Source organism: Rhodnius prolixus, unplaced genomic scaffold (assembly GCF_049639745.1).
Source record: "Rhodnius prolixus isolate KJV_2025 unplaced genomic scaffold, Rpr scaffold_9, whole genome shotgun sequence".
Classification (NCBI taxonomy): domain Eukaryota; kingdom Metazoa; phylum Arthropoda; class Insecta; order Hemiptera; family Reduviidae; genus Rhodnius; species Rhodnius prolixus.
The window spans coordinates 14,167,011-14,181,410 of NW_027411604.1; the positions used below are offsets into that span (position 1 = coordinate 14,167,011).

The 14,400-nt window shown below is 30.6% G+C and overlaps 2 protein-coding genes across 6 annotated transcripts; one reads left to right on the forward strand and one right to left on the reverse strand.

The window, feature by feature from the left end:
* Positions 1-764: 764 nt before the first annotated feature.
* Positions 765-7,846, forward strand: ERp44 (Endoplasmic reticulum protein 44). 2 transcript variants are annotated; one of them, XM_074128357.1, is made up of 8 exons: positions 765-950; positions 1,058-1,133; positions 1,216-1,371; positions 1,462-1,646; positions 1,723-1,838; positions 2,003-2,047; positions 4,036-4,334; positions 6,114-7,846. In XM_074128357.1, the coding sequence occupies exons 1-8, from the start codon at positions 894-896 to the stop codon at positions 6,458-6,460; spliced, it is 1,281 nt and encodes a 426-aa protein (XP_073984458.1). In that variant the 5' UTR covers positions 765-893; the 3' UTR covers positions 6,461-7,846. The 2 variants fall into 2 exon arrangements, with proteins under 2 accessions (XP_073984458.1, XP_073984459.1); XM_074128358.1 differs by lacking the exon at positions 2,003-2,047 and having other exon boundaries at positions 766-950.
* Positions 7,847-9,819: 1,973 nt separating this feature from the next.
* Positions 9,820-14,325, reverse strand: aay (phosphoserine phosphatase). 4 transcript variants are annotated; one of them, XM_074128362.1, is made up of 6 exons: positions 14,193-14,325; positions 11,140-11,361; positions 10,859-11,018; positions 10,587-10,721; positions 10,203-10,510; positions 9,820-10,112 (listed from the first exon to the last, which is right to left on the reverse strand). In XM_074128362.1, the coding sequence occupies exons 3-6, from the start codon at positions 10,993-10,995 to the stop codon at positions 10,021-10,023; spliced, it is 672 nt and encodes a 223-aa protein (XP_073984463.1). In that variant the 5' UTR covers positions 10,996-11,018; positions 11,140-11,361; positions 14,193-14,325; the 3' UTR covers positions 9,820-10,020. The 4 variants fall into 4 exon arrangements, with proteins under 4 accessions (XP_073984463.1, XP_073984462.1, XP_073984464.1 ...); XM_074128361.1 differs by lacking the exon at positions 14,193-14,325 and adding an exon at positions 13,555-13,696; XM_074128363.1 differs by lacking the exon at positions 14,193-14,325 and adding an exon at positions 13,353-13,555.
* Between the last annotated feature and the right edge of the window lie 75 nt (positions 14,326-14,400).

The following is a 14,400-nucleotide window of genomic DNA, read 5'->3' on the forward strand; positions in this document are numbered from 1 at the left end:
TGGCATCCTGTAAATGATTTGAAATATGTAGTACCCCACTTGAACATTTTGATAAAGACATTAAAACTAGTAATTGATTACAGATTTTTCTTAAGAAAATAAGATAGCAAATATTTTCTAAAAAGAATGGTATTTTACTGGTAAGTACGCCACTGGTATGTATTTTACTGATATCGATGACTAAGTGCGAGGCAAACTTAGTGCAATGGAAAAATTTAATTTGTGAGTGCGGAAATAATGAATTTCTAACTTATTTATTGCAAAATGTCGAAAGTATCAGAGGTATGCTAGGCACTTGCAGGACAAAAGTTCTAATGGACGTATCCCAGCTCTTTAACCAAGTTTAATAATAATCGATGACTTACGCCTTTTAATAGTTCAGACACTTCAAGAAAGAAAAATTTCATCAAAACTTTTGCAAAATTATTTTTACCAATGATTAAGGCTTGTGTTTTTAAAACACGTTTTCACCGCAATTGCGGCATTATTATTTTTTTACAGCCTTAGCATGTCGTAAGGATTAATAAAAGAGTAATCTGAAAATAATTTTTTAAATATAAATTCTGAAAGAGGAGATACTGGGTGACAACTTTTATCATTAAGAAAATTGATAGCGAAGAGAAAAAATATTATTATCTAATACTAAGTAGTTATCTTTTGAATGTTAACAATATTTTCTTTCAATGATTTTCATTTTCTTATTTTTACTTTTTCGATAATTTATATTGGCGAATATATGGGGAAATTTTAGGTCAGTTGATTTTCAGCCATGTTGGCAATGAAATCTTGTAAAGGTGGCTGAGTGGCACTCATAAAGCAGTCAGCGGTGCTGAATTAGATCGAATTTAGATTGTAATTAAAGTTTTGTGGATATAATTATTTATACCTTTATAATGAATATTTTGTTGTTTCCTAAATGCAGTCATTTAATGGTTTTAATATATTTATTCGTAAGTAGCATTTTTTGTTTGCACAACCAACTTAATTAAATCTGTTATCTTTCAGACACGCAAATTTTTTTTTCCATGTTTTAGATTTTAACTATTTTGCGTTTTAGGTAACATATATTTGTTATAATCCCACAAATAGTGGCGCTGTGTCACTTACACAGTCAATGATAGACCACACGTTAGGTAAATAATTTCTACTTATTGCAGTTAGTACTAAAACAATGCCTCTTCGTTTAATTTTTTTTTTTTTCTGTATGTTTTGCAGCCTCTAATGAATTAGTTTTTATTAATTTCTATGCCGATTGGTGCCGGTTTAGCAATATGTTGGCTCCTATATTTGACGAGGCAGCCGATAAAGTATCAGCAGCGTTCCCCACCCCTGGACAGGTAGTTATGGGAAAAGTTGACTGTGATAGAGAAGGTAAATAATTTGAAAAATTAGTTTTTTTCTTTCTTTTGTAGGATGTTTTGAAAAAAAAATAAGTTAACAAAAAATATTCAAAATCGGTAGGTTCTATCGCCACGCGATTTCACATTACGAAGTATCCAACACTGAAAGTAATACGTAATGGCCAGCCAGCAAAACGAGAGTATAGGGGCAAGAGATCAGTCGAAGCTTTCTTAGAATTTGTTAAGAAACAACTTGAAGATCCTATCAAGGAATTTAAGGATGTATCTGAACTAAATAATCTTGATGTAAGCAAACTTTTTTTTACATACATGCAAATATTATTCGGCGAATTTAAGGTTACAGTGAGATTTGCTGTTGCAGACAAAGAAAAGAATAATAATTGGATTCTTTGATAAAAAAGACTGCCCTGAGTATAACACATTTAGAAGAGCAGCTTCCAATCTTAAAGATGATTGCCAGTTTCATGTAGGCTTTGGGTAAGAAATATTTTTCTAATGTCATTAATACACTAGCAGTTTTGGCTAACTTTTTTTTCTTCATAGCAGTACTAGTTTATTATTAAAAAATAAAATAAAATATAAAATAACCAAACCATCCAGGGAATTAGTACATTGTTGATATAAGGCCTAACTTTTTCCAGAATGAATGTCACTGAATTGTTATTTTCAAGAAAACATGCCTTCAGGTAAGGGACTTAAAATTAAAGGACATTTTGAGTTCTCTGTGATTAAAAAAAATAACTTTGTTGAAGAACTTGTGATTGCACCGCTTTGAATTCATACTGTAAATTTTCACCTTAAAATTTCAACATTTTTTAGTGATAATAATTAGAAATGGTTTTCCTCAACTGGGCTCCTTTTGACAGTAACTATGAATTTTGAATCCTATTAGAAATCAAGTATCAACAGAGGACTTTAGCTACGTTTACTCCAAATAAACTAGATCCTAGAATAACAGTATGAATTATTTTAGTAAACGGTATTCCTACAGTTGTTCTTAAAACGGTCTTGCTGTACATGTTCTTTCGAACACGCCGTCTACAAATGTCCAAATAACATCCTTAATTTTCATAGACAAAATATTAAAAATAAAACCTTTAGATTTACTTGTAAGTAACGCACTCGTATATTCACTACGTGTTGATGAATTTGCCATTAAACCAACAGGGTGCACTCCCAACATTTTTTGGGAAAGGGTTTGGTTTGAGAAGTAATCCATTACTTTCTAATTTATAACTATTCTTTCATTTAAGATACAGTGCAATAACTTTTTAAATAAGATTGCTTCTGAGATTATGTGTACCCCGTTGGTTTTCTAGGGCGATTTTAGATTACAAGAAGGGCAGCCGGGGTTACCAGCGTTTTCTGGGTCTCCGTTGGACAAGAGATATTTGCGATACATTCATGCTCCTTAGATCACAAGAGATAACAGTTTCATAGTTGTAATTTTCTCAGAATCCAGGATGCTTAATTGGTTATCAAGTGCTTCTTAGTTAATTCAAGTAGTGAAAGACTGATATTATAAGTGTGTCCATTCAGGACAAAAGCATAATGAGATGACACTGTTTGATCAGGAAAACCTCCCCTTCTTACCCATGAATGACTCGGTAGTACATCAAGCAAAGAATTGGAATAGGATAAATAGTGTTACCAATCGGTAGGTGAAGCCATTTATACCGAGTATTCAGAAATTAGCAGTCCAATAGATTTTCGCGAATGCTCAGAGTTGGAAAAAAAATTTGGGGCATCGGCTTGTGGTGTGGTTAGAATATGTATGTTTTCGCTCGTTTGGTTTAAACACTCCTTAAAGCAACTTCTAGTTGGATATAGAAATTATATAATCCCAACCGGCATAAAGTGTTGCTTCCTATAAAGTTTTAAAGTTACATTTTTTTTTCTTTGACCAACGTGGTGTTATAATACGTATATCATTCCATTAATTTACTTTGTTACTAATAATTTTATTAGTAATGTAAGTGATATATAACTATTGGTAATCAATTTTTATTACTTTTTTACTATAATATTAATAAAAACCGCAATGGAACAAAATTGGTAATTAGTTAAAAACAATTCATCAAAACAGCGGTGATACTCCAAACAAATAAATGTAAGACCGTGCCCACAAATCCTTAATTTACTTCGATTAAATGCCTAAACAAGTTTCATTAATTAGTAAAGTGAAGCGCTTTTTTTCAGGTGGGCTTAACTTTAAATTGATCATAATAGTTATTTGTAATGAATTTGTGTAGGCACAGTTTTGTTTGTATGTCTTAATTTGGTCGACAGTTTTTTGGGAAAGGTCACAAATCCTAACCAAACGTTGATTTAGTAAAGAGCTACGTCAATAAACTTTTAACAAATATACTTACTGTCAAATTAACTCAATTTATTCTTTTTTTCTGATGAGAAAAAGTTAGCGCGCCTGAAGGATAATAGTAATAAAGTAATAGATGGTATAATGAAGGCGATGCATAAAATTTGTTACAACTAGTCTATATGTTACTGATGAAAACGAAACAGAAACTTGCATCATTTTTTGTTTTGTTTTTTAAGCAAATCGTATTATCACAGTACCTTCTTGTATTAAAATAATTGTTTATTGAAGCCCAACAGTTCAACATTAAAATAGTAATTTTCAATTACATTTTATTAATAGTATTCTCTATTTCAGTGATACAGTACGTGTGATGCATCCATCTGGGCAGCCTATAGTCGTATTTAGACCAGATGTAGCTCTTTCTAATGAACGAGATGAAGCTTACAAAGGTTCATTATTAGATTATGATGCAACATCAGTATGGATGGCTGATCGTTGTGTACCATTGGTTCGAGAAATTACCTTTGAAAATGCTGAAGAATTAACTGAAGAAGGACTACCATTTTTGATTTTATTTCATCGTCCTGGTATTGATGATGATACTGTAAAGAGATTTAAAGATATTGTTGCCGATCAGCTAATTACAGAAAAACGTAAGAATTTTTTTTTATGTGATATTAAGAATAATCCTTGAAATTAATTTATATTAACTTTAAACTCAAAAATAGGTCCTACATTTATTCTGAAGTTTGGATCAGAACTAATTAGGATTACAACACAGTGACTGGCAGCACTTATTGTCATTGTTGATTTTTCCAACTTCTGTAGGTCAAATTTAATTCAAGATTTATTATTTTTTTTTAACAGCATTTTTGTTTAGAACCATTTAACACTTTACAAGATGAGGGATGAAAACGAATAGGTATTTATATCTAAAGAAAGTTGACTGTGTAATTTTCATGAAATTCTTTTCGCTCTCAATCAAACAAAGCGCTATTCTTCAGAGCGATAATTTTTATTGTATTTTTAGAAATATTACTTTTCACTTTTCAGTTGATTCAAAAAAGTATTTTAGCAAATTAAATATATAGATCAGTGGTTCTTAACCGGTGTTCCGCGGAACACCAGTGTTCCGCTAATATGGTCCAAGTGTTCTGCGAAATTTCAATTTTAAATGTATTGAAAACAAAAAATCGTTCCTTTTTTTTAAATTTGAATTTTCTACTACCAAAGCTGGCCTATCTTTTTAAGTCATAGTCTTTTACAGCATTTTTCCAGTGGAAATGAATTAGTGATGGGCTAAATCGTTATTATTCATTAATTTTAAGTTCTTGCTAAATACTGAATTTCAAATTTTTTAATATTAGTGGCACGCGAATTGATGCAGAAAACATGGAACTTAATTAATTTCATCTGTACTGAGAAATAATTATTGTTAAATAAAAATTTGATTCTAATGTTTTCTGCATAGTTATGCGTGTCTCCCGTATAAAATACGATTTCAATTTTACAATTCTATGTCATCACACATGCAGTAAACCTAATGTACCCTTAAACAAGAACTAGATTTCATTTATTTTATTATTTTTACAAAATTTTATCATTCACTAACATTTTGAATTACACACACAGATAACCGAATTAAAATTTGGGTGCCCCCCCCTCAGAGCATTGCCTGCATACCATTACCAGATAATGACAACTTTTAGACCTTGAGATCAAATTAGATTTTTAATGTTTGGCAATACGTTTGATACAGATTACTAGTCAATATTATTACAGTATACGTATACTTATATTTATGAGCTGTATAAATATAGGTGCAGAATAATTACAAGAATTATTCCCGTCAATAAACTTATTAATTTTTACTGATGATGTATGCTTTTTTCTTTCGGTATTTTGCCTTTTTCTTTATTTAAATTTTAATTTGAATTAAATACAAATAATGAAAAAGTAATAAATAAATAAAATAATTGTTTTTTTCTTTCCTTTTAAAAACATAGAAAATCTATAATTTAAAAAGATTAATTATAATCTATAATTACAGATTTCAAAACGCATTTACAATTTTATCTTTAAAATGCCATTCTTTTTGGATGCAAAGTCGACAAATAAAATATCGTATTTGAAAGTAGCATTAAATAATCAAGGTTGATGAACTTATTATTTTTCTCTTTATCCATTTTTTTTAATGAAAAACAGGCACTGTTTTTTAAAAATTATTTTACATAACTTTGGAGTTTAGGCCAAATGATATTGTTATTATTAATTCAGTATACCATTCTTCTCCAACGCTTTGAACAGTCCCACGTCTATTATTACTTTTTTATCTTTGAGGAAATTTAAAATTTCCATATTCAAATGTATGTTCATTTTCCATCGGTTTCTTTATCGTATTTTACTGATTAATAATGATTTCTTTGTTCCAGAAAACATTAATTTTTTGACGGCTGATGGAGAGAAATTTGCTCATCCTTTGCACCACCTGGGTAAATCACAATCCGATTTACCACTTATAGCGATAGACTCATTTCGACATATGTACTTATTCCCAGATGTAAAAAATATGGAAATTCCTGGTCGTCTAAAATCTTTTATACAAGATTTATATTCTGGTAAATTACATAGAGAATTCCATTATGGACCTGATCCAAATGAAATTGGATCACATCAACATGGTACTAGCGGAAATGGTCCGACTACACCACCAGAATCATCATTCAAAAAACTTGGACCGTCCAAAAATCGTTATACATTGTTAAGAGATGAACTGTAGAAGAGGGAGAAGAGAGTAGGATTATGATAATATTGTAAAAAAAAATCTTAAATCTCTGCATAATTTTGGACGGATCCAGTGATCCAATGAGGTATACATAACTGTCATCTATTGTTTGAAAGCACCTCTGCTAGCACCTAATACTTTAGACATTTTTACACAAGAAATATCGATACATATATTTATTTTTTTCTTGTTGGGATTACAATAAATTTAATTTTCAAAAACTATTAATTACCTTCTAAAAATCTAATTTGTAGCTTGCTGAGTTGAGAAAAAATTGTTAATGGATATATATTTTTTTAGATTGCATTAAATTTGTATTATTTAATTAATTAAGACATCATCAGGAGGTAATATAAAATTCTGTGATTTTTTGTTTCATGTTTACTTTATTTAATAGGATCTTCTTCTAATTTATTTTTATTCTATTTCCCTAGAAATAGTTTTTTGTAAATAAATTTTTGTAAAGAAATAAGTATAGTACGGTGTTCGTAAATTTGTTATATTACCTACATAGTACATGTACATGAATGCTGGACATGGTTTGAACTGTTTTATTAATATGCATCTTTGCTATCAATATTAAATTAGTACAGTGAGTGAAGTTCACTGTATTACTTAGAAAATATTGTATATAAATATTTTTATTTGATAGTTTGTGACTACATTTGGTAAGATGTATTTAATAAAAAAAATGAAATAAATACACAAAGACTAAAATTAGGTTTTCTCGAATAGATAGAATAAATGATTAATGTGCTTATATTTGAAGAATATAATTTTTTTCAATATATGAACACATCTTTTCATTCTTATATAAATAATTTTGTTTTATTTTACAATTTGGATACAAATATTGTTTCAGTTTGTAAAAAGTGAGTTTTGAGATGCCCCGATCGTTCATATTAACTTCAGAAGTATTTTTAAAAAACTTTTTTAATAATTTTATAATAATTTAATTAAATTCATTTTGGATCATATACTTTTTGTTAATATTTGCAAATTATGCATTCAAAAGATTGCCCAAATTAGAGGCATTTCTTTTCACATCCGTAAAACGAAGCGTGTTAAAAAATTAACTTACTTTCATAGACCAAAGTATTAATAGTATTTACGAAGAGATCTTTTTCTTGAAAAAAGGGGAATATAGTTTATTATTTTATTAAGAAAAGAAGTTTTATGAAGTATACATAAGTAGTCTTCTCCTTCATTAAACGTGAAAACTTAAAATTAAATATTTTATTATAAGTATAAATTCAGCTTTATAAAAGTAAATATCTTTTTCTTGCTTCTGTATATATAGCTAAATTATTATACATTGTAAGATTTGTTGTGTATATATTGAAATGTATGAAATGTCGAGGCTTTTTTGTTTTTAAATTATCTTCCTTTTGTTTTTTTACAAGGTTCCCAATTATCCCAGTAAAGTATTGTCAATACTATCTAAGTATTGTCTGTCTAAATTGGGTGTTTTTCTTGCAGTTTGCGTCAATCAACCCTTATACAACTGTCCTACCGGACAATTTTAATTTGTTCAATCTTAGGACTAACATATTTCCAAATTAGTACATAGTTGTTTCTGATATCAAATTATTGAAAGATCTTTTGCCGCCAATCTACGTCAAAACTTTTTTCTGGATAAAGTAACAATTCTGGTGAACCAACAAAACGGAAGTAGAACACATAAGCACCATAAGTATCTATGTAAACGAGCACGCCGGTTTGCATCTATTCTCTAAACTCGTGAAATTTATCTTATTGATATTTAATTGCTAATTAGAAATGCTATTTAGTTTACAACTTTATACTTAGGAAGATACTATTATTCAAAAATGTTTAGGCCTACATTTGTCAGTTAATTTGATTCATGATTTCAAAACAAAAATTATTTTGTTTCCTGATTTTTGTCGGTTACATCTATAAGGACCGAAAAGTCCAGTATGCACTGCAGCATTGTTAGCGAAATAGCTGCTTTGAATTTCGCACTGGATCATCTAATTATTGATTAAAAGAAAAATTAAGATAGGCCTCCTGTTCTCTAAAGCCGCACTCATCGCCCTAGTCATTCACTATTCAGCGCCAGTCACAAGCAGAATTAATTATTTAAGAGGTAAACTTGATCTTGCAAGGGTAGGCAAGTTGTATCGTTCTATTCAGGAAGGAAATTTTTTGAAATTTATATAATGTGGTCCTTATTTTTTCCATCATTTAACGTGAAAACAAAAAATTATTTTTTTTCATTTTACTTGAGGTACCAACAAATTGTGGCATTTTAGGCAATGAAAGCTTTCACTAGCCAGCTTTGCTGTCAGCCAACTTCAGCGATGCTATGAAAAGACTACGTTGAGAAAAGCGGCAGTCTGAGCTAAGCGCAAGCAGGGCAAAGATACGATTCTAAAATGTAACCCTTGCTGTATTTGTCTGTTTTCTAGCTCGTTGCTAGGCAGATTATTTGCAGTAAAATCTCCACCGCATTGTTGAGCTCGAGAGTCTCTGAGTTCGCTGTACGATGCAGAAGATAAGACTGCATACATAGGAGAAGATTGGGGTACCATCAACCTAGAGTCACTCAGGTTAACATAACCGCAGTGGAAATAGAAGTAAAGTAGCCACTTCTTCAGGGATCATGGCATCTTTGCGAATGCCAGCCTAACACTTATTATATACTTATCGATGAAGTGACGTGTTATAAGAATTCTACATTTTAAGTAAACACTGTCACTTGACGAAATTGCAACAAATCTTTTATGTCAGTGGTTCAACTACAAAATTTCCCCACCTATATAGCTGTATCTATCACGCGTCTAGGGAAGTCCCGCTTCATCAAGGATAATCGTGACCCTGTGGTTATTCCAGTAGACTTCACGGAACCCCAAGACACGTGTAATATGTATGTAGGACACATATGAAAGGTTTTATGTAGAAGATCACTAGATGTTTTTTAGTGAACCATAGGTAAAATTTACAGAAGATTGTAGAATGGCACAATGCCGAATTATACTACAGCCGGTTACTTTTGTTAATTAGTTTGGCAATGGGCCCTACATACACAGGTTATGCATTTTAAAAAAAGGAAAAAATGTGAGCATCACTTAAACCTGTCAGATAAGCTAAAATAGAAAGTTGGATACGAGTATCACACCAGATTTTTTGTTCTCCTCATTGTGAACTCTGCATTTCCAATAAGTGTGTACATTAGATAAGATTAAGAGCTAAGGCTGATTGATATACTGTCATTTTTTCGATAACCTTTAGGCATTCCCTTTGACAGTATAATTAAAAAGAGTATTTTTTTTTTTTTTTTATTACATCATTACCTAGTTGCTGAGAACAATGTCTCGGATAGAATAAACACCTTTTACTAGTTAAAAATAACTTTATTGCAACGAAATATAAAAATTTCTTCTTGCAAAGAAACATGTTATCAGATTTCACTGGTATGCATTTAAGTTAAGATAAAAAATATAATATATCGAAATTTTCACATATTTTTAATTAGCTTAAAAATTTGAAGTAGTTTACTTTTAAAGTTTCGAAATAACTTAATTTTTTAAATGTCACTTTAAAGCGTTAATAAGTTCTTGAAAGTCAGTAACGTACCACTCGGCTTTGTTTTTCACCTCTTCACGTACAATATTACCTCCATAACCTGTGCAAAAGGAAGAGAAATGTTTTAAATGCAAGACCTTTCGATGTATATAAAAAAAAGTAATACCATCAACAAGACGAAAAACTTGACCTATAAAAGCATCCGCTGGTGGACAAGCTTCCAAATCAGTCATTCCATCGCCAATCATTACTACATTACTATAGCAGTACTTGTTTTTTAATTCAGATATTACACGGCCTTTACCACCGTTATCACTAGTAGGCTCATTTTCATCAAAACCAGCGAATCCTCCGTTGAAAAAAAATTTCATTTTATTGGCATAGACATTTTCTAGTGGAACATTTAATCTAAGTGCCAAAGGAGAGATTATACTTCTAAAGCCTCCTGATATAAGATAGACAGGCACACCACGACTATGTAGACATGAAATAAGCTCTCTAATGTATACAAAAAAAAAAATATTATTTTAAAGTAAATAAACACAGCATCAATTAGTAAAAATAATGTACCAACTTCACATGATCTGAAAATGTAGGTGGCTTGGATCTTATAAATTCTTGTATTTGAGAAACAGAAGGATCAATCATATTCAATCTAGTACGCAATGATTCTCGAAAACTCATCTTTCCCGACATTGCTTTTTTTGTTCTGGAAAATAATTTCACTGAATAAGGAAATAGGGAGACAACACTAAACTGGTTTATCACAACAAAATTAATGAAAATAAACATGTCATCAAGATTTCATTAAAATGGGATTGAAACTAATGGAAAATTGTTACTAACAGAGCTTGCACATCACTTCCCTTGCCGCAGAATTTGGCCAGCTCATCGATACCTTCTTCTTTAATAACTGTGGAGTCCACATCAAAACAAACGGCATCGGCATTGCGCCAAATAGTTCTTGTACTTCCAGAAGTCATACCTTTTGATAATAACCTAAATGCTGGACAAAACAATAAATTAGCAAGTTGCACTGTTGGGATTATTTCAGCAGTAGTTACAGAATGCATTAAAATGTAAAAACATGCGTCACAAAGGATTACATAATACTTGTTTCCTCTTACCAGTTGAGATAAATCCTATGGTAGTATACAAAATATCACATGAGGAACCGAAATTTCTCTCTCATAAGGAACTGAACTAACAATTAAAGCTTACGCAGGTTGTAACAGTAACAACTTCTTGAAAAAAATATGACCTTCATTACAATTGATAAAAAGCAGCTTATACAGTTCAGCAACGTGCTCTATTCAAGGTTACTTTAATTTATTCATTACGAATTATTGCTGCAACAGATAACGGTTCAAATTAAGATTCCTTGTACTGTTAAGGAATTGCTTACATCTAAGGGAGTAGCGAGGAGACAATAAAATCCAAGTAAAATGCAGCATGAAAGTTTCCACAAATTATTACCATTCTAACAAGCATTTTGCAATACATTACACTAACTCAGATAATTATTAACATTTTTTTATTTTAATGCTCACATTTACTTATAAATAGTGATGTCACTCGTCTCTTAATTTTTCAAGACATGTATAGGTGGATATACACTGGGCCAAAAAAGTCTGTGAACACTAACCTAAATTTTATTACTTTTATTATTATCTTATTAGAAACTTCTTTTATTTTCAAATGAAATATACTATTCGATAGAGAGAAACCAGAGTTTTTCATTTTATATTCAATCTTTTATTTTTGTTCAGCAGGAATATCACAATTAAATGTTTAACAAAACAACACCCCAAACGAATGCAAAAAAAGTCTGTGAACACTTTGCAGAAATAAATCATTCTTACACATTGTACGTGAATTATAAATTTTAAAAACTTGTAGGACCTCCTATGTTCCTAATCACTTCCAACAAGCGAGCTTTCATCGATCCTAATAATTTTGTGGTCGTCAATGTTGGAATTTTATCCCACTCTTCTAAAATAGCGTTTTTTAGTTGTTCACGGTTTCTTATTCCTCGTTTATTTATTTGGCGGCTGATTTCATCCCACAAATGTTCTATTGGGTTAAGGTCTGGCAATTGTGGAGGGGTGTTTAGGCGCCAGAGTGTATTATTTAAAAGCCATTCCCGAGTTTTTAGTGCGGTATGTTTCGGGTCATTGTCTTGTTGGAAGACAAACGTTCCCTCCAACCCTAATTTTTTTGAATTTTTTTTTAAATTGCGTCTTAATATATCCACATACACATATTGGTCCATCATACCATTAATTAGATCTAACTTGCCCACTTCTTTAGCACTCATGCACCCCACACCAGAATGTTGCCTCCCCCATGCTTAAAAGTAGGCTTCATATTTTTCATTTTCATAGCTTCATTTCTTTTTCGCCACACTTTTTGTCGTCAATCAGACCCACATACATTGAATTTCGACTCATCTGAAAAGATTACGGTTTCCCAGAAACTAGAAGGCTTAGAAACATATTCTTTCGCGAAATCCAATCGGCGGTTACGATTTATTTTATTGATTAAAGGTTTTTTCCTCGGGACTCGACCGCAATAATCGTATTCATGTAATTTATTTCTAATTGTCTGCGGTGTTACGCTTACACATAACCATTTGATAATTCTTGACTGATTTTTTGAGCGCTTGTCCTGGGTTCTTCTCGAACAGACTTCAGAATTTGCCGTTTATGAAAGGAATTAAGTTTTGGTGGCCGTCCACTGCGTGGCCTACTAATCACATTTCCGTACTTTTTAATTATATTATGCACCGTTGAAGGGTTTTTTTGAACTATCTTCCCTATTTCTCGAATACTTTTTCTTTCATTTCGCAACGTCACAATAAGTTCTCGAATTGGTCTGGGAACTTCCATATTAGTGGTTAAATATGTACTAATTAGATTATTTATTCACAAAACTGACTGTAGTGGTTTCTACAATACAATAGAGAACTTTGAAACTTTATTCAATCGTTTTTCTGTTTGTTATCTTAATGTTTTTACATATTTATACAGCTGTTCACAGACTTTTTTTGCATTCGTTTGGGGTGTTGTTTTGTTAAACATTTAATTGTGATATTCCTGCTGAACAAAAATAAAAGATTGAATATAAAATGAAAAACTCTGGTTTCTCTCTATCGAATAGTATATTTCATTTGAAAATAAAAGAAGTTTCTAATAAGATAATAATAAAAGTAATAAAATTTAGGTTAGTGTTCACAGACTTTTTTGGCCCAGTGTATATAATACATTAAATTGTGGGATTGGTTTGATGAAATAATTAAGTTTTCAAAACGTTGATGCTACATTATAACTGTTTTTATTACCAAATAAAGATTCGAATTGTTTATGCAAATAAACAATTTTTGAATACTGCAGTAAAAGGATGGAAGATCCTCCTCAAATTTTTCATTTCGTAATTACTACCGAAACATCTTCCAACTCAAGCAATGCATATTATGCACTACAAAAAAAAAAGTTTGAATACATGAGACAATTGTATCAACCTACTGAAGATACAGACCCTACCTCACTCATCCATGTGGAGGACTAAGGGTAGAAACAGTAACTTCTCCCATGTTTTCTCTTTATCCATAAGTGAACTTTAAAGAACGTAATCACTAAACAACTGTATGTCCAACTAAAATTTCACTAAATTATGAATAAATACCAAGTAATAAGTTACTTTACGTTTTCATTTTATTTACTCATATTTGTCATTAAGATAAACATAACCTGTTACATCATTTAAAAAAACAGTAATAACTAAGATTTTTAAATATTAATAAACTTGGTTTACGGAATAATTTCAAGTTTTATAGTTGTGAAATGCAGGGTTTGCGTTTTTTTAAAAATTTTTATTTACAATTAATTCTTTAAAAAGTTCTAATGAGATACTAATTTAAAGACAGCAAAGTTTTAAAAATTATTATAAAGTGACAATGCATTGAAAATTTATATCAAATAATATTACAGTCGATTTCTTTTCAATAGTTCAGAAACCATTCACTCTCATTAAAAGGCGGCAAAGTATTCTATACTAATATTTGAAATGGAGTATTTTACATAAATAGTACTATTTTTGAGTTTTTAAGCTGGTTTTAATATTTATTCAGTTTTAAATTAGGATGAATCGATGCAACAATATCAATTATTTACAAACTTACCTTGTTCAGCAAGCAGCAGAATATATGACTGTTTTAGTGTTTAGTATTCATGCTTAGCTTAGTATGGCTGACGAATTTGCTCAGGTGTAGTACGCAGCATCATTTCGGGTATTTCTCGTCATTTAGAGGTAATCTGCAATCGATTTAAATGTTAACTGCATCTGTAACATAAACTTAGCAAACTAAATTTGTAAAACTTATTGAAAGA

Excerpts from the sequence above, each read along its gene's own strand:
- ERp44 (XM_074128357.1), top strand. The coding sequence starts at position 894 with ATGAATATTTTGTTGTTTCCTAAATGCAGTCATTTAATGGTTTTAATA. Across the intron at positions 1,134-1,215 it reads AATGATAGACCACACGTTAG|CCTCTAATGAATTAGTTTTT; the intron begins GTAAATAATTTC and ends TATGTTTTGCAG. Across the intron at positions 1,647-1,722 it reads CTGAACTAAATAATCTTGAT|ACAAAGAAAAGAATAATAAT; the intron begins GTAAGCAAACTT and ends TTGCTGTTGCAG.
- aay (XM_074128362.1), bottom strand. The coding sequence starts at position 10,995 with ATGACTTCTGGAAGTACAAGAACTATTTGGCGCAATGCCGATGCCGTT. Across the intron at positions 10,722-10,858 it reads GGAAGTGATGTGCAAGCTCT|AACAAAAAAAGCAATGTCGG; the intron begins GTTAGTAACAAT and ends ATTATTTTCCAG. Across the intron at positions 10,511-10,586 it reads ACATTTTCAGATCATGTGAA|AGAGCTTATTTCATGTCTAC; the intron begins GTTGGTACATTA and ends TGTATACATTAG.